The sequence below is a fragment of the Notolabrus celidotus genome, chromosome 9 (genome assembly GCF_009762535.1).
Source record: "Notolabrus celidotus isolate fNotCel1 chromosome 9, fNotCel1.pri, whole genome shotgun sequence".
Classification (NCBI taxonomy): domain Eukaryota; kingdom Metazoa; phylum Chordata; class Actinopteri; order Labriformes; family Labridae; genus Notolabrus; species Notolabrus celidotus.
Genome location: NC_048280.1, coordinates 24628015 through 24647499, shown reverse-complemented (window position 1 = coordinate 24647499; position 19485 = coordinate 24628015). Strand labels below are relative to the sequence as shown.

Here is a 19485-nt window from a genome sequence, read left to right as displayed (position 1 = left end):
CTCCTGCTCCATATTTCTCCTGCTTCAACTCACCTTGACTCAATTCTCCCCTCCTCTCCTCTCCTGTCCTCCATCTGGACTCCCCTGTAGTTAAAACTGACCTCTAATAAGCACACATCTGTTGGCTGGCAAAAATTTCAAATGAGGGAGGGAAAACACGTCCAACGATTTAAAGTGTGAAATAGAAATTTTCAGCCAAACCCTTATGGTGAAAAAAAGAGAGCGGGGGAGAAAGAACAAAAGGAGGGATAAAAAAGAGAGGTGAAAAAAGAGATTGAACACGGCTGCTGGAAATATGCTCTGGAGTCTATTGGGCTGGTAAATTCTGTCATCTCTGCAGACAGGCAACAGATGACGGAAGATTTTTCTATGTGCATGGTCTCCGGAGTCCCAAGCCTCCACATCTCACACACACACACACACACACACACACACACACACACACACACACACACACACACACACACACACACACACACACACACACACACACACACACTCTGTCCTCTTCAGCCCACTGCCCACCTGGCAAGCATGGAATATCCCCTTAACATCTCTCTTTACAGTCTGTCCACACACCACAGCTCAAGATTTTCTCCTCGCTGGTGAATCCACATACAAATCTGCCAGCAGCAGCGACTGTCACGTGTGTCTGTGGGGATGTTATTCAGCTGCTTTCATTTTCAAGATCTAGTCCAAAAAAACATTTCTGGTATGATACACACACACTTCGAACATCTATGTGACCCAGATAGCTTTGTTATTTCTGTCCTGCGTTGTACTTTTCAGAAAAGTAACTCTGTCTGTTTGCAATTATCTGTAACAAGAGTTTGGAGAAGAAAAGCCAAACTAAGGTGATGACTAGAGCAGAGGCTCATGAGTCATCTCCCGGAATTTGTGTTCAATTAAAGCAAAATATTATTCTAACAAGCACATGCAACATATTTTCCACTGCGTTTGCTTTCCAGTTTAGCACTGAACCTTAAGATCGTAGTAGTGCATATTATTTGTGATGTCCTTACAGGAATCCAACGCTTCTCCCACATATGCCACAGCAATGTTAAAGAACATTTACTTTCCTATGCTGGCTGCGAGCCCTCAGGGTGAGTTGGTGGTGAGAAAGGACACCATTGTCCTCAGAGTATAGATGAAATGGTTATTCATGAGCTGGCCTGTTGCTGCAGGAGACCTTGTGAAATGCCCTGACCCACTTCAAAACTCATTTGTATAGCCTTGTATTAGAATTTAGACAGCCTCTATAGGGGTATGATGAGAGTACTTGACCTATCTTCCTCATTCTCTTCATATTTAAACTCGGCAGAGTTTAAACCCTAGCTTCAGTCTTGGTGTTCACCATGACACACAGATTTGCGTGACCTGATTCTAATCAGCTCTGAGGAGCTCTCACATTCTTATCTAAGAAGAATATAAATTCATGTATGCCTGAATATCATTGGTGTATTGTAGATCAAGCTTTTTTTTTGCCTCTGATACAATCTGAAATCCCCAGAGAGGTTATTTTACAAAAATCATTAAAAGAGCGCACGCATCAAGCTCCACTCACTTTAGCGTTTCAGCATGACATTGACATTCACTTAACATGTCAGATAAAGCTGTGTTGGTGTCAGTGACTCTAAAAACATGAGAGTACTATCCTAACATATAGCAGCCGAAGAATGGAGCAGATTTCACCTGTACCACGGCCAACTGAGTCACTGCAGACGCAGCACATTCAGGATTGTTCCCCCTTTCATCTGTGCCAGGAGGGGTCAAACTGGAGGAAAGGCGCTGTGAGAAATTAGTTTCACTCTTAAAGGGGATGTCTGCAAGCCTAACAGATTAAACTAGCACTGCAGCAATCCGCCCATGGCCCTATCAGCAAAAATCAGCGAGACTAGCAGCTCTGCCGACTAGCACTAATGCAGCAGAGCTCCTCAGATTCTCTGCTGATCTCTACTCTCCCCCTTCACTCCCTCTGACACACTTTCCCTGCATGACCTTGGGATATGCCAGACAAGCTACAGCGTAGGCATATATGTATGCTCACAAGCAACGCACATGCTATTATCTCACTGTCTTTCTTTCTCCTCACAAAGCCACAGTGCTTATACAACCAATTTCACCCACACCTACAACCTTTTCTCTACTGCAGCTCTTTGTCTTTGAATGCGCTACGGTCAAGCGGTGTGAGCAGAGTGCTTCACCCTCTCTGCTGGCCCTGGACTCCTGGAGAGTGGCTCCATAGCGGTCCCAGCCACCCTACAGGGCTGCCATTGGTGCAGAGATAGGAAATCAATAAAGGCTTCCATGATTCAGCACTCCTGGCTTGCTCTGCTGGGCCAGCGTGCAACAACGCCTGCCGCCCCACCTCTCCATTGTCTCTCTCCCCCTCCCTCAATCCAATGTCTGGCACTGAATAGAAAGGTCCAATAACACAGAGAGGCCTATTGAGTTCCCAAAGCATTTATTTCAGTGAACGCTGTCTGGACGTTGCTGCTCAGGTAATGGTTTAGCTTCTCATTGCCCTTTCAAGTGTAGAGCCAAATAAGAGCTGAAGAGAGGTTTACTTTTTGGTGGTGATTCATGGAGCTACATTTCAGTACTTTTCTCTGCTGAGAAAGAAGCTGAATTGGGAGGCAGCAGGTCTCACCGGGGATGAAGAGTGAGGTGGGATGCTACCACCTAGTGGCCGTAATCAATCTCCCTCTCCAAAGGCTAATCATACATGCAGAGTGGTGTTTGATTTGATGGGCATTTTAATCCTCTCTTCCCTGACTGGCTGAGTTTAAGCATGAGTCAGAAAAAGACATTGATACTTAATCTTTAGAGATAAATAAGATTTCTTTGAATCCTACGAATCAGAACTAAATCCAAGCATAATGTCATTGTTTAGCTTTAAGTGTTGTATTTTTGTGGTTCCTCCTCAGCTCTACCGAGCATCTGCACTGTTTGAGACCATCCGCCATGAAGCCCAGCACAGCACAGATTACAAGCTGTCCCTGTTTGACCTGCAAACCTCCTGCTACCAAGCGCTCCAAAGGGTCCTCGTCAGCCTCGGTACACTCATCAGCACATTTCCTATCTTCTCTGATTCATGCTGTTTTAAGCCATAATTTATTAATCAGTTGAAACCTCTGATCCTCGCAGGCCACCATGATGAGGCGCTGGCTGTAGCAGAGCGCGGTCGCACACGGGCCTTTGCTGACCTGTTGGTGGAGCGGCAGACCGGCCAGCAGGACACAGACCCCTACACCCCGGTCACAGTGGAGCACATCCTGGACACGGTCAACAGCCAGAGGGCCTTGGTGCTGTATTTCTCCATGGCTGCTGGTTACCTGTACAGCTGGCTGTTGGCTCCAGGAGCAGGTAAGGACCGAGTCTTTAAGTGGACTACTTCTTAAATTGTACGCTGTTTGTGCAGAAATCCTGTAATGTTCTTTGTCTTCTTTAAAACATACTGCTATCAGAGACCATGTGTGCCTGATCTATTAAACTTGGTAGATGGGTTTCAAATTTCCACTTTTGCATGGGGGAAATACGTTTTTCCAGTTGGCCACATGATGCTCTGTGACTGGGAACAAAAAATTGAATATTTGCAGCTCATATACATGTTATATAGGAATGACAACAAAGATGTTACCCAAAAACACTAGATGCAAAAAAAAAATTGTTCTCTCAGTTTTTGTAGAGAAGACCAACTCATTGCAGAAATAATAAATATGTGAACTGATACTGCTCAATTATTCATGTCTATTTCCTTCTTGTATGTGTTAGTAATTTAGATAATTACAAAGGTCTAAGATCATTCACAATATGAACAAAACACTTCCTTGTTCAAATGAAAGCAGATAAAGGGTCTGGAGGCTGTAGCTTGTTTTTAGCTGCAGGGGTAAGGCCAGCTTTAGCACCAAGCAACACTGCCACCTGCCACTCTGCTGTTAGGATTTGCCCCCCGCTTTGCTTCTCACCCCAGAAGGCGTCTGCCAATGGACCGTGCTAATTGAAAGTGACACGGCCAAACAACACCGGCAACATCTTCACACATGCCAAGAGGAAACACTTAGCCTTTGCACAAAGTCAGAACATAATTTCCCTGTCTCTTTTCATCCTGTCTCCTGTTTTTTTCTGTTGCTTTTGTGCTTTTGTGTTTTTATGGTGTTGCTGTACTTTTGCACTTTTGTGTTCTTCTCCAACTCTGTCCCTTTTTGTTGACACACTGAGGAACACCAACACAGGCAAAGGGATTAAGATGCAGCTTGTTTCCCGACACGTGAAATTCCAGTTTCACAAAGAGAATAGGCAAAGCCGCGGGTGAATTACAGTGCAGCTCTCACGACTCCTGCGGCTGCTGTACTGTTAGTACTCCTTTGGCTCTTCTCTGCTCTCTGCTTTAGAGAGAGGAAATGAGAGCCGTGACCCATGTTCTCTACCACTAAAAGCCTGAACATTTGATCAAACCGGCTCCCAGGCAACCATATGAACTTGACCCCTGCAGCACTCGTCATACGGAGGGGAGGAACACTACAGGGACTAGTGGAGATCTTCAAAGCACTGAATTTTGCCCCGAGCTAAGAGGGAGCCACTTGCTCACTAATCGCCTGTCTGTCACTTCCTGGCATTCCCTGGCATCCAGCTGGCACACAAACATGGCCTGCTCTAAAGAGTCTGCCATCACTAAAAAGGCCTACTAAGGTTCTAATTACCTCAGTAGTGTAAATTCTGGGTGTTTATAGACATGAAAGTACACCCACGCAGATAGAAACCTGAATCCCTTTTAATATCCATTCAAAAGCATTAAATACAAAACATTTATGCAGCTGACACTTGCACAAACACACACACATACAGATGCACACACATACATCCTGTACTCCATCTCCCAGTGTGCTCCCCCCTCCCTCTGATGTTCCTGCTCAAAACTCAGCTGAGCTCTCATGTCGGGCAGCAGATGGCACAGGCAGCCTTCTCTTATCTTTTATTGAACATTATTTGTTTTATTCATTTCGCTCCACAGATGCACTACCGCACGTGGCTTCACTCATAGCTCTCTGTTAAAACGATCCAAAATTTTCTTCTTTTGTCAGCGAGTCATAAAACGTGTTTGAAAAAGAGCCATGGAAAACAGTTTGACTTTTTTTTCCATGAATCTTTGACTTTATGAACACCTGTAAGCAGTCAGTAACATTTACTCTCGCTTCTTTCTCCACAGGCATCCTGAAGTTTCATGAGGTGTACCTGGGAGAGGGCATGTCAGAAGGAGGGTCAGAGTTCCAGGAAAGCGGTGGTGGTGGTGGTGGGGTGGTCAACGGATCCTCGTTGGAGCAGCTCATAGCCAGTGCACGGGAGGCTCTGGGGGTTGAGTCTTATTACAGCAGGTGAGACCTTTACAGCTGTCAAAGTAAAACAGGAAATCTTTGCAATGCTTGTCGGCTCTTTATCTATTTATTTGAAGTAATGCTAAAATGTCTGCAAACACTTGTTTGTACCACAATATCAGATGTCTTACTTGATTGATTATCTTCATGGATATTACATCTTGCATTTGCAAACAGTGGTGCCACCATCAAAATTTAGCCATCTTTATTGTGTCCCTTTAAGGCATCACATGCAATTTTTTAACATTTGTTGCTAGTTCAAAGTGAACATTTTACTTTCAGTTGATAAATATTAAAAAAGAAGAAATATCATATATTCCTGTGTGATTGTGGACATGATGTAAGATGCCATGTTGTAACGGTAAGTATTTAACAAAACTTCTTTGGACATTTATTGTTTTTTAACTCTAATCCTAACCTGAGTCATATAATCTTGGATTATCTCAGATGGTACCAAGTCTTATCCTATTCTTATTTCCTTAAGCTTATGAAATATGTTTTTGGCACACTACAGGTCACTTTTGAGAGTTGCACAACTAACTTAATCTAATATGGGAGGCTTTGGCTTATCTATTTAGTTTGTAACTTGAAATTATAGATATGATATGAATGGAAAAGTTAAGAGCGAGGACATGATAGGGTTTTTTATCACATATACATCATTCATTTATGCATTGAACTACCTGCAGTTCTGAGCCCTTCAGTCGTTAAAGAGAACAGTGTCCCAACACCAGTAGAACAGTGGGGTATAATAAAGACAGGATCTTGTTTTGATCAGATTTTATTTGCTGATACCAATCAAAATGTGTCCAGAACTACCATAAAATATATCTAAAACATAGTTTTGATATCACTTATTTATTTCACCTTGTAGTCAGACTCGGAAGACGCCAATCTGTTTTAACTTTATTAACAAAAAGCATATTCAGTACAAATCAATACACTGTTTGATCATGAAGAGCTCTTTGGGAAGCCCTCAGTTATGAGAAAGATCAATGAAGCAACATGAGATATAACTGAAAATGATGCCCAAAAGCAACAGCTAACACTTAAACGAGAGCTTGACACCTTTATCTTCTGAGTGAGCTGCTGAAAGCTCGTGTTAGAAACTGTGTGTGCTGTGTATGTAGAATGGTGTTATTCAGCCCCATTGAACCCTGTGATGACAGTCCTCCTCCTCTATACCTTCCTAAAGTACTCCACTCTCTCCCCAGTGGGAATAAATGAGACGGAATAATGGCTCTTTGTTGAGCCAGATTGTTGAACTCACCTAACAAACACAGAACCTGACAAGCAGAGGAAGAGCGACTGGGGTTTACTGAGAGTACACTAAGGATGAACGGGCAGAAGGTTAAGATGCAATGGTAAAAACAGCAGAGTCGAAGCAGAAAGCTCAAGGTTATAGACTAAACAGACAACAGGGAGTATAGCCAGAGGGTCTCTGCAGATCCGTAGACAGAAATTATGGTGAAATATATTGACAGCTAAATCTCCCATTGACATCCTTGGTCTACACAGTGTTTGATGTTAGCATCGAATCTCTAGTTGATGTTTGATCCATAGTGCCCAGCTGGTCCGCCCAGTGCCATCCTCCACCACCCCAGCAGCCTGGCCCTCCTGCCCCATTACCAGCTCATTTACTACTCCAATGGGAAACTGCACACACACCACTGCGCCTGGATGGGCACAATATGGCAGCACTTACCAGCCTATTCATTCTCCAAAGTGGAAAAAAATGGAGGCGGCAGTCTGAAATGAGTGGAGAGAAAATGAATGGGATGGAGAAAAATGGGGAAAGAAATGAGGATGCAGCCAATACTGATAGTAGAAATATATTTGACTTTTTAAGAGTCAGCTTTTCAAACTGCATTTTAGTCTGAGTCCAACATTTCTTCGGTCAGCATATGTCTGTCATTATGCACACTAAAGGAGAGGGAATCTTAATTGACCATATTTACATGGCAGCCACTTTCCTCTGGCCTCACTCTCCGGGTGGGAAGCTGAAATAATGTTAAATTGTAATGCTGCTGTGTTTCAGGTTGTAAGTTGTTTTAATGTAGAAAATCTGACTGTTTATCATCATTTCACTGCCACAAATTGATTATCAGGCAGTCAACAATTAAATTCAAGGGACAACTGGTCAGTTAGCTTAAGTCATACAACTTACAAATGCACTCAGCCATTTTCTAGCTAATATCCCTGTTAGCTAGGAAGTGGCTGACACTAACCTTACCTTCTGAAAGTGTTGCTAACCACAGTAGTAAAAGTTAATTGATTTAGATTAGTGAAGACAGCACATTTGATAGCCTCTACAACAGCTAATGTTAGCATTCACCTACTTCTCTTGCTAATATCACCATTAGTGATTTACAACTTTAACTATTGTAGCTTACAGCGCAATAAAAAGGCAACATTGCTAGTTAATATTAACATGAGCAAATTAGGACTTAGCTATTGTAGCTAAGAATGCAATAAAAAGGGTATGTTAGCATTCAGTAACTCCTCTATTAATGTTAGCCAGGATTTTTGTGAATGCTAGCCATCATTTTTGTCTTATTTGAGCTAATTTGCTGTCTAATAAGTTGTTAAATCTTGAAGTATGAACAAATGTTCTTCTGATTTTTATAACCCCTGGTCTGCTCAATTGCTTAAAGCTGCTGTTGGTAGTCACGGAGTAAACATCTTTTCAGAGAGAGGGACTTTGAATGTCAACACTATCCCTCCTCTTAGCCCCCCAACACAGATCGGCGTATGCAGTCATGATAGTGCCGGACTCATAACCAATTGGAGGACGTCGTACGGGCCATCCCTTAACCAATCAGGACAGAGGATTGGAGATTAGCTCTGATTGGTCCGTCATAACGAGAACGAGGGGAATAATAACATTGCTTGATACAAAGGCATTGGAAAACGCAGAGATTTCGCAATAGTCTCACATTACTCCACTTACCGATGAGTACCGATAGACATTATGACCTTTTTTCCAAACCCAGCAGAAAAAAAAGTAACGTTTTTTTACACCATTCCTACTAACAGCATCTTTAAATGGTTTACAAAGTAACAACATTTTGCTATTACATTAAAACAGCATTTAAGCTGCCCACCCTTAGCGTGTTGTCAAAGGAGAAGTGAAATGTCAGAAAAGTGAATAAAGACAGGTTCATTTTTTAAAATGCGGCTGATGGGGAGGACAAGATAATGAGAGAACCCATGGTGCTAGTTCACACGCTACTGCCCTGAGAGAAAGAGCTGACATAAGAGTTACATGATATGGGTGCATAAGAGAAGAGGTCCAGAAAGGAAGGGAGAGATGGGAGTTGGGAGAGAGTGGTGGTGAGTTAGTGATTGTGGGGTTGGGGGTTGGTTGACTCCCTACTGACTGGATCAGCATCAGCAGCATTATAATGAAAGGATTTAACTCTGCTTATCATCACCGTGTTGGACCAAGCCTGGGAAATTAGGCCAAGTGTGTGGGTTGGAACAGTGTGTATTTTTTTTAGACAGATCAGGAGTGTGTGTAGTTGATTAATCCGCTGAGGAACAATGTAAGTCTGTGTATTGTCTTACTTTACTGAAGTGCTTTTTTCTTGGCAAAATCTCAGTCACTGTTCTTGTCTCTCACTCTCTCTTTCCCATTTTCTTTTCCAGAGGATGTTCAAGCAGCGAGACGGAGAGCGAGGCGGGAGATTTGTTGGACCAACAATTTGAGGAGCTCAACAACAAGCTTAACTCAGTCACTGATCCAACAGGCTTCCTGCGCATGGTGTCCAGAAACAACCTGTTCAACAGGTACGAGATTTTCCTAAATCACCTCAGCGTTCCTGCAAACAGCCCCTCATCCAAAGGCTTTACTTAAACCTACTTTTCCACTAAAAAAACAGAAAGATTAAAAATATCTGCTTGGGTAAGGAGATTCGCAGGGTATTGTAACTCATGTGTGAAAGGAGTCTTTTCTCCATTGTTTCGCCAGCACAGAGGCAGCATGTGAATCCTTCTTATTAAATAGACTGAGTCAAGCCAAGCTGCTAAAGCCCTTATCGCTGCCTGCTCTGATGGGCCTTGTATGTGTGTGTGTGAGGGTGTGTGTCTGTGTGCCAAACACAGACGTTGATGTGGTTTTAAGATGTTTGCCCTGTTTGTGTTTGCCGTGCAGATTTATGGCTGTGGATTTTACAGTGAGTCTGGCGTTGGCTCATTCAGAGTATTATTGAAAACCACTATGCAAAGTATTCATTTACATTGTACTGATTGGTAATATACACCAATGAAGTGTGTGCATGTGTGTGCATAAATGTGTGTGTCTGGGTCATATTTTCCTGTCCTCGTCCACAGTTGAGCTGCTCTTTGATGAGGGGGTAATTCCAGCTTTAATTGAGTCTCGGTGCTCATTAAGCTCTTTTAATGGGCTGCCGGTAATAATCCGCTCATTCTTTCGGGCCTCAAAAAACTCTGAATTATAAAGCTCCTCGTGCTTAGGAGCCTACCGTCTATCACATTGCTGAAGCAAAAGAAAATGGAGAAAATCTCATTGTCATTTCCTCTCATACATGTGTGGGGTTTTATCAGATAATGTAAACATAGTATGTGCTTTTAGAAAAGGTTAATACATAAGCTATTAGTGGAATAAAGATGACAGAATTTCTATAATTACTCTTAATTAAGAGAATTCAAGAAATATCGCAAACTCTAATTACATGACGTTGAAAGGTGCGTGTACAGTGTGAAATAGATTTGCTTCTTGGTGTGATATCTTCATTTGGTATTATAATCGATTGCCCTTTTTTGACACTGAGATCTAATCTCCATCAGGGAGCTTGGAAGGATTAATATGAGAAGGTGATAATGAGTGACTCTTCGTGTCTAATCCCCTCTGTGTGTAATTGAATACATTTTTATGCACATTGATAGCATAATGAGATTTTTTGAGGATCTCTATGAAGTTGTCAGTTAAAAAGACAGGGAACACTTGTGAGAGAGAACACACTGCGTCAAATATCTTTTTTGAATCAAAGCTAAAAAATGAGGTCACGATAAAAAGCTTTCATGTGTCAGAAAGGCTAACTTGTCTGTCTTTGTACGCTTACGTGTGTCTCCTCACACTGCAGCCCCCTGAATCCAATCTTCACCTTCAGCCTCACTGCGTTCAGTCTTTTCTGTTCACTGTTTCCCTCCACACTTGACACTCACCTTCTCTTGGCTGATCCCTCGCCCACTCTCTCATTCTTTCTGTCAGGCTAACAAACGATTGTTTGCTTTCCCATGGAGGCTCATGCCAAGGCCTGGGAGAGAGACAGAGTGTTGGGAGTCTGGAGGGAAGCCAGTGGCCGGGGGCTACCAGAAGGGCAGGATAGATGTCTGTTGGCTGCTGCCCGGAGGAAACTCTGGCTGCCTGAACAGACGGAGACTAGTGACAAGTGTGGCTATAAACCCTGGCCCTGTGCGCCTACAGCACCAGAGGCTTCTGAACCCCACGGCTACTATTAGCACAGTTCTCAGTATGTTATGTGTCTCTGTCTTTGCAGGCAATGTCACTCCTGTCACACAGCAGTCATGCCACTAACACACACGGCTGCTTATGCATCCTCCCTGTTGGTTTCAGATACATATTATAGATGGTGCAGACATCCCCTTCTTTCCTCACATGAAGGCTGAGTTTGGTTACATGTGGAGTAAGTGCCTGTAAAAATGGGATCAAAACAACCCTTCTTTGCCTCTGGTGGCAATCTGATCACTTCCATTACTACACCATGTTCCTGCAAGACCCAGTCTACCACAATGTAACACTGCCATCTAGTGGAGCTGGACATATCAACTAAATATTCTCAGTGTCATTTTAAATTATACATGTGTTCACAGGGATTAGAGCACATTACAATAGAGATTCAGTTTGTCCTTCTTTTATCTGCCTCTTACTCATTGTGACTTAGATCTGTCAGTGAGCGTATAAAAGAAAGATGGGCCTCTGTGATTGAGAGTGTTGGATCAGACTCTTCTGCCGCAGCTACTGCACATAAACTCACAGAAACAACACTGGCTGAGTTTGCATCTTTATTCAGCCATATCTGATGCAACATTATGCAGCAAGTTAGACATGGTGCTTGCAGCCACATTTCCAGCACATCTGCAATGCTCATTAACTGCAGCAGGATGAGTGGATTTTAAAGTGTACTTTGATTCACCAGATCCCAGTTGGTTTGTCCATAGGTTTTTAGATGTTATTGTTGTAGCCCCAGCATGCAATGTCTTGTAATTATGAATTTAATTATCAAACTGTGTTGGGATTTTCAAACTTTCTATGACCTTACAGTCACATAAGCAGCCATGGTTATATTATGTACTGTAGTGTAGTACTGCATTTAGCTGTGTGTGCACTACAGCATGAAACCCAAAGAAGAGCTGTGGATGCATTTATTTTTGGACTTTACTGTACATGAATGATGTGGATAACTGTCTCAGATTTTTAGCCTTAACATCACATACATTATTAAAACAGCATTGTCTTGTGTTTGTGCAGGAGCTGCCAGAGTATGACCAGTCTGTTCAGTAACACCATGTCACCTGCCAAAGATGGAAACTCTTCCCTGCCTCGTCGCTCCAGCAACCTTGGAAAACCTCCACTGCGGGCACTTTATGATTTACTAATTGCACCTATGGAAGGGGTGAGAACTACTTCTACGGCTCATTGCCTGCCTGTTGGTGCAGCTGGGCGGTAAAGACAAGAGATAAAAATTCCAATCATAAAGAAATAGGGGCACAAACTGAATATTATTTTGTATTTGTTTCTCTCATACTAATGCTGTGATCTGACAGGGCTTGATGCACTCCAGTGGGCCTGTCGGCCGACACAGGCAGCTGGTGATGGTGTTGGAGGGAGAATTGTACCTCATCCCCTTCGCTCTGCTGAAAGGAAGCTCTTCCAACGAATACCTGTATGAGCGCTTCAGCCTCATTGCTGTTCCATCCATCCATGGCCTCGGATCAAATGCAAAGGTTGAACTTCTCTTTCAGATGATTGAAAAAGAATCCAAGACTTGCTATTTTCCTAAATACTATTCACATCTGAATAACTTTATGGCTACTGATTCTGCTTGTTCAAAATTCTGTTTAAAGAAATACTGAGCAGCTGCTATAGAGTAATAATTATACATTTGATTTTCTGCTCTTAGACTCACTCCCGGCGCCCTGGACCTGCCCCCTGTGGTGGTGTCTCAATGGCTGCAGTAGTGGGGAATCCTAGGCTACCTTCACCTGTGATGGACCGCTGGCTGTGGGGACCCATGCCCTCTGCAGAGGAAGAGGCCCTCATGGTGGCTGAACTGCTAGGCTGTCAACCTCTTGCTGGCTCAGCAGCCACCAAGGAAAGAGTGATGAGCGCCCTCACGCAGGCCGAGTGTGCCCACTTTGCCACTCACATTTCCTGGAAGTTGGCGGCTCTGGTACTCACCCCAAACCCAGAGTGTGGTTCTGGTGGTGCGAGTGCCAGTGTGGGAGTGGGAACAGTGGGGAGAGGTGCAGGGGGGAGGAGAGGAAGCAGTGGTCGTGGAAGGAAGGGCTCGATCGGAAGTGGCTACACCATCCCAGAGTCTCTCCACATGCAGGATGACGGCAGTGACGTGGAGAGTATCTGTGACAGTCCGCCCCTCCAGGAGTTCCTGCTCACAGCAGCAGATATTTTGGACCTCAGGTTACCGGTCAAGCTGGTGGTACTGGGGTAGGTTAAATAGCCGAAATTCACACGTGATTAATATTTAATGTTGTCCTGATAATCTAATATATTTGATTTATAAAGCTGTAAATACTTTGTGTTAGGCCAAATACTAAGATGAAGTCAGTCGCTCATAGTAAGGTGCTAATTAAAGATTGGTTCACACACATTTGAGGTATTTAACACGGTGGAGCAATAAAAAATAAATTGTTAGGTAACAGATTATGTAAAAATCAATGGGCACTTGTATTATGGCCAAAAGAGTTGTATCAGAAAACAGGAGAGGGGGCTGATATTTGAGAAAACAAACCAGAATTTTCAAGATTAAAGGAACTAATTTATGATTAAAAACAAAAAAGTCGCCAATTCATGAAAAACAACTGACTTTTCTATAAGATCTTAGAGTCACAAATATGAAAGCAACAGATGTGAGATAGAAAGAGAACTTGTTATCTTTAGGAGACAACTTCACTCAGATATATTTTTTATTAAGCAAATTATGCCCTGAATATTACCCTCATATATATCTTTAAGCTTCTTATCCCCTCCCTCTCCTCCCCCCTGCACCTTCATCTTTCTACCCACAGGTCGTATCAGGAGTCAAGCAGCAAAGTGACAGCAGATGGTGTTGTTGGACTAACCCGGGCCTTCCTTGCTGCTGGGGCTCAGTGTACTCTTGTGTCCTTGTGGCCCGTCCCTGTTGCAGCCTCCAAAGTTTTTGTCCATGCCTTTTACACTGCCCTGCTAAACGGGACCAAGGCCAGTGCAGCTCTGGCTGATGCCATGAAGACTGTGCAGAGCAGCAAGCAGTACTCACACCCCTCTAACTGGGCAGGTGAGAAAGACAAATTTGGGTTAATTCTTTGTTTCAATATTTAGAAGAAAAAACAAGATGACCTCATAATGGACTTTTTCAATTCATATTTTTGTGTCTGTCCAGGATACATGCTGATAGGTAATGATGTCAAGCTAAACAGCCCTTCATCCCTCATTGGCCAAGCCTTGGCAGAGATTCTACAGTATCCAGGGCATGCACGGGATGCTCTAAGGGTTTTACTCCACCTGGTGAGATACTGACACACACTCAGGAAACAACCTAGTAAATAAATACCACAAACAAGGACATAAAAAGATCTGACGTTGGTCTTTGCAGGTGGAGAAGTCTCTTCAGAGGATACAGAACGGCCAGCGTAACTCCATGTACACGTCCCAGCAGAGTGTGGAGAACAAGGTGGGGGGTGTTCCTGGCTGGCAGGCCCTGCTGACAGCTGTGGGCTTCCGTCTTGACTCTGCGGGCCCTGGTATCCCTGCTGCTGTCTTCTTTCCCACCGCTGATCCAGGAGACAGACTCCAGCAATGCAGCACCACTTTACAATCATTACTGGGTATGCACCTGAGACAGGCTTCACATCACAGTCAAATAAAACTTTGAACTTCTGCCATGTTTTATTGATATTTCTGCTGTGATACATTGTTGTATTCTGCGGTGTTTCCACATAGAGGCTAGTTCTGTCCTTTCATATCACTCAGTATATCATAGTCATAAGAATACGCCTGGTTTATGATACGAATGATGAAGATCTTCTTTTGATCCCATCCCTCAGGTCTGCCGCCGCCAGCTCTCCAGGCTTTGTGCAAACTCATCACTGCTTCAGAGGCGGGAGAACAGCTCATCAACCGGGTAGGCCCTGCAGCTCTGAACAAACACTGCTGGATTTTTGGATCTAATGTAACACAAAACAAATTAGTCTTTGGCTCAATTGGCAAACACAAATGTTATTATTAGTGTTAAGAACGACTGAGTCACTCCCTCCCACTTTCACTGATCTTTATTTACTAAGTACCATGAGGTTCTTAGGTTCTTAGAGGAGAAGATAATACCATGGATGTATTATGACATAACTTGGTTACACCAGGAATGGATGCATACTAACACACTGGCAGCTCAAGCATCAGATTAAACTCCATTAAAACGGTGTATGGAAGCCTAACTAGCAGTTACACTTCAAGTGCAAAGTCTACTACAATCTGAGTCCTGTTCTCTTGCACCCAAGCTCGTGACACCAGAGAATTAATCTTGCACTGCAGTGCTTTATCCCTGTTTACGTGTGACATGTGACTATCACATGCTTACAGTGAAAACCATCCACTTAAACTGTGATTAGTAGCATTTGATGCCTCATACTGCGAATAATGGCCTCAAGGCATACTACCTCAATTTCCTCAGTTTGCGCAAAAGTTTTGCTACACTGAATTCTTGTGTTACTTGTTGCTGTGCTCCTTCTTGTTGACTTAAACCCTTGTACGCTTTGTGAATGGCTCTGTGCATGCAATTAAAAGCCTATTCTCTCTCTCCTTCCCGTAACCTGCGGTCTGAAGGCTGTTAAAAATATGGTGGCTATGGTAAGTGTGCCTTCACTCCTTCCCATTCTACCCTGCTCATCCACTCCCAGCTTTCTCTCCTCAGAAACTCCTGCAAGCATTAATTCATGTTTAAAAGCTGCATTGCATTTTAATAATATACTTCTGATCTTTAACATTTTTACTCGTTACATGTAGCACTGTTACATGTTTCCGTTTCATTGTTCTCATTGCCTCGACTTACATGCAGGTTTTAGAGATTCAATGCGTTTAAGGATTTACAACCAGGTTCATTAGAGGTCAAAGAAATGTTTCAGGGTGGGCTAAAGCGGTGATGTAAAAGAAAACCTCTCATTATTCCAGAGAGCTGAGTGAGGAGAAGAGACAGGCTTTAAGGTTGTGGTCAGTTACGTCAAGTTGACAAAGGTGTCTCTGTTCCAAACCAAGTAATCCCCAACAAAACAGGCGTGTGTGCTCCCAGCAGGGCACGTGTAAAGACCAACAAAGCTCCAGCCCTTTCTCTGCTTCTTCCCAGGATACATTCTGTTGGCTAAACATGTTATGAAACAGCTTTATACCTACTTCAGAAAATCTTTGTACAGATTTTCCAAAACAAAACGCGGTTGTTAGAATACCCAGGAAGATGAAGCAATTTATATCAACAAAACTACATCATTTCGAGGATTTATTTCTTTGATTGTTCTTTTTTAATTCTGTTTTAACCATTCATCATATCTCCAATATAATTTATTAGTTAATTTCATTATTCTACTCCTTCTTAACCACGGCCTCCTGTCCCCCTTCTTCTGCAGCTCCACCAGGTGCTGGTCCAACTCCAAACAGGAGAGAAAGAACAGGATTTCTCCCTCCTGCCCATTCAGGTGTCGATCAGTGTGCAACTGTGGCGACTGCCAGGATGCCATGAATTTCTGGCTGCTCTTGGTGAGTTAAATGATATCTGGGAAAACTGTCCCCTTAAACTTGGCATACCACCATTAATCAATTTGTCACTGTGAACACACTGTTAAAATTTTAAATATAAATTGTTGTGTTTTTTTTTCTATGCAGGATTTGACTTATGTGAGGTTGGCCAAGAAGAAGTGGCGCTTAAAACAGGCAAACTAGCTAACCGCCGCACCTTGCACTTTGCCCTCCAGGCCCTACTGGCTCTGTTCGGTAAGTATATTCATTTGCTTTTATTAGCTGTATCATTTCTTTTCTTTTAAACTTTCCTAATTGCTTGTCTTTTCTCCTTCTTAAGACTCCACAGAATTGCCCAAGCGTCTGAGCTTGGACAGCTCATCCTCCCTCGAGTCTCTAGCTTCAGCGCAATCTGTGTCAAACCCCATGCCCATGGGATACTCAAGCCTTCCCTTCTCTCCTCATTGCCTGGACAATCAGGCGTCAGATGCCATTTCTGTGTACAGCCTCAGCTCTGTAGCCTCCACCATGAGCTTTGCATCCAAGTCAGATTGCGACTTCCTCAGCCATCGGCAACGCAGTGGGGCCACCGCACACTACTCCATCCACAAACACTCTCATGTCCCTCGCAGTCGCTCCTCTCCTCATGGGGCAGCAGCTGCAGTAGCAGGAGCTCGAGGGGATGAGGAAGAGTATGAAGGATTTTCTATAATCAGCAGCGAGCCACTGGGAAGTCACTGTGACTCTCTGCCTCTGCCACCAGGCCATGGCCAGCGCCACCACCGTGGAGGGAGGGGGGTTGGTGGGTCAAGCACAGGAGTAGGGAGAGGCTACTCTGTATCAGTTTCATCTAGGGGCAGTGTCAGCACACCCACATCCCCTGTCAAAACCAGCCTGGTTCCCAGCCCAAACTCACCATTCCAGAAGGTGGGGAAGGTGAGCAGCTCGGATACGGGGGAATCTGACCAGTCCAGCACCGAGACAGACAGTACTGTCAAGTCTCAGGAAGAAAAAACTGTCCCTCTTGACCCTCAGGAGCTGGCCCAGAAGATTCTGGAGGAGACTCAGAGCCATCTCCGAGCTGTGGGGAGCCTTCAACGAGCAGGGGTGGAGACTGGGACATCTGGAGGAACCTCAGCTCGGAGCAGCATGTTCCGCTCCTCTGAAACCAGCGCTTTCAGCCGTCCTAACAGCAGTGCCAGTGGCCGAGCTCAGTCTTCCCCAAGACCAAAACCCCCTTCTCGTTCCTCTTCACTACAGAAGATAAGCTCTGGTTACAACAGCCCTGCAGTTTCTGAGTCTTCCCAAAAGGAAGGTAGCCATCCTTCGCCCACTCTTGACAGCCATGCACAGTTTAAATTGAAGTACCCAAGCTCCCCATACAGTGGCCATATCTCTCGGTCCCCAAGCAATGTGTCCCCCAGTTCTGGTCACCAGTCCCCTTCTGGTAGTGCTCCCTCCCCTGCTCTGTCCTACTCCTCTACCGGCTCAGCCTGCTCAACATCCGCTGATGCCCCAGACCTGGACCGGTTGAGACGAGGAGTTATAGATGAAAAAGTCCAAGCTATACACAACCTGAAGACCTTTTGGGCTAATGCTGCAGCTCAGCAACAGCAACATCTAGGTCCTGTCAGAGCTGTCCACGGCGCTCCCGGACCCCTTGCTTCTGCCAGCAGGGATGTACTGAGCCTTCTGAACCTCTCCCCTCGTCGTTGCTCCCCCAGTGACACCCAAGACAGCCTGGAGCTGCGGGAGCTGGGGCTGCAGTCAGTAGACAGGGGCAGCAAAAACTCCTCCAATGGACACCACTGCTCCAACCCCAGAAAAGTGGCCCCATCACCGACTATTTCCACAAGCAGCAGCCCTGGTGCTCGTTCTATCCGGCTACCTGCCGGCAATGGATACAAGTTCCTATCACCGGGGAGATTTTTCCCTTCCTCTAAATGCTGAGACATTAAACGGTCCTTACTTTAATCGGTTATTTGCTATCCTGTGTGCTGGAGGAGTAAGGCACTTTTTCAGCTTGACTGACAGCAGAAAGGATTTGATTGGTCAGTGAGTGTGATCTTGCAGAGGCACATGAGTGCTTTAGAGAGTGTCTTGTCTTTGTGCCCATAACACTGTAAATGGCAATGAGAAATACTCAACGACCTGATACTGTGTTTGTGTGTAACTGTGTGTCAGGTAGATGTAAATGCCATTTGGTATTTTCCCTCCAAAACTTTGCTGTTTGTATGGGCCAAAATGCAACAGCTCTGACTGATTTCCTCCATTCAGTTTTTTTTTTTAAATTTAATGGCTATTATTATTATTATTGTTTGTTATTGTTATTAATATTATAATAATTATTATTATGTTTTGTAAATTAATTCCAGTGTTTCACAATCAGTATTAAGCGTTTTTATATTATTGAAAAGTGAACAAACCTGTACCATGTAAAGATGGATAGAGTGGAAAAAAAAGATTTAATATTTTTTATCAAAATCAAACGGGCATTTTGCCTGATTTCTTTGTGAATTGAGTGTCTGCTCTGAAGCATGGATTCTCTTGCTATTCAATGTTAAGTACCATGTATGACTTTTTAGCCCATGATTTTTTGAGATTAAACATGAAAGTTTCATGACAACCATCTGTCATTTATCAGTAAACTGTTTCAATAAAAACATCATGTTTGATTTCCTGCATCCCTACACTTCATACAGGTACAATAAAAGATTCTGATGGATATATTGAAAGGTAGGAAGAGGTTGATATAATATATGATTTTATTTCAGGCAACACACAATGCTCTCAGAATGAGAAGGAAACACTTCAATAGAGAAATATCCGTGTATAGGTATAAACTATGGTGGCCCTGAAGTGCAAATCACAACGGCAATTCAGGAAACACTGTGGCAATTCAAAAAACATTACGGCAATTTAGAAAAATACAATGGCATATCAGATAACACGAAATTAACCAAAGTTTGCCTTCATGTTTTCTGATTTGCCTTTGTGTTTTCTAATTTGCCTTCATGTTTATTGATTTGCCTTTGTGTTTTCTAATTTGCCTTCATGTTTATTGATTTGCCTTTGTGTTTTCTAATTTGCCGTTGTGTTTTCTGATTTGCTGTAGTGTTTTCT

At 43.5% G+C, this 19485-nt stretch overlaps 1 protein-coding gene across 2 annotated transcripts in view; it reads left to right on the top strand.

Annotated features, from left to right (window-relative positions):
* The window catches only part of LOC117819442 (tetratricopeptide repeat protein 28-like), a 209169-nt gene extending 189904 nt beyond the window's left edge, over positions 1-19265 (top strand). For both annotated transcript variants that reach the window (XM_034692808.1, XM_034692809.1), the window contains 15 exons: positions 2928-3057; positions 3148-3366; positions 5210-5375; positions 9024-9164; positions 11890-12034; positions 12186-12365; positions 12542-13086; positions 13668-13915; positions 14021-14145; positions 14234-14465; positions 14685-14761; positions 15460-15483; positions 16254-16383; positions 16510-16617; positions 16703-19265. In XM_034692808.1, the coding sequence (XP_034548699.1) occupies positions 2928-3057; positions 3148-3366; positions 5210-5375; positions 9024-9164; positions 11890-12034; positions 12186-12365; positions 12542-13086; positions 13668-13915; positions 14021-14145; positions 14234-14465; positions 14685-14761; positions 15460-15483; positions 16254-16383; positions 16510-16617; positions 16703-18312 (4080 nt within the window). In that variant the 3' untranslated portion in view covers positions 18313-19265. The remainder of the gene's footprint in view (positions 1-2927; positions 3058-3147; positions 3367-5209; positions 5376-9023; positions 9165-11889; positions 12035-12185; positions 12366-12541; positions 13087-13667; positions 13916-14020; positions 14146-14233; positions 14466-14684; positions 14762-15459; positions 15484-16253; positions 16384-16509; positions 16618-16702) is intronic.
* The last annotated feature ends 220 nt before the right edge of the window (positions 19266-19485 follow it).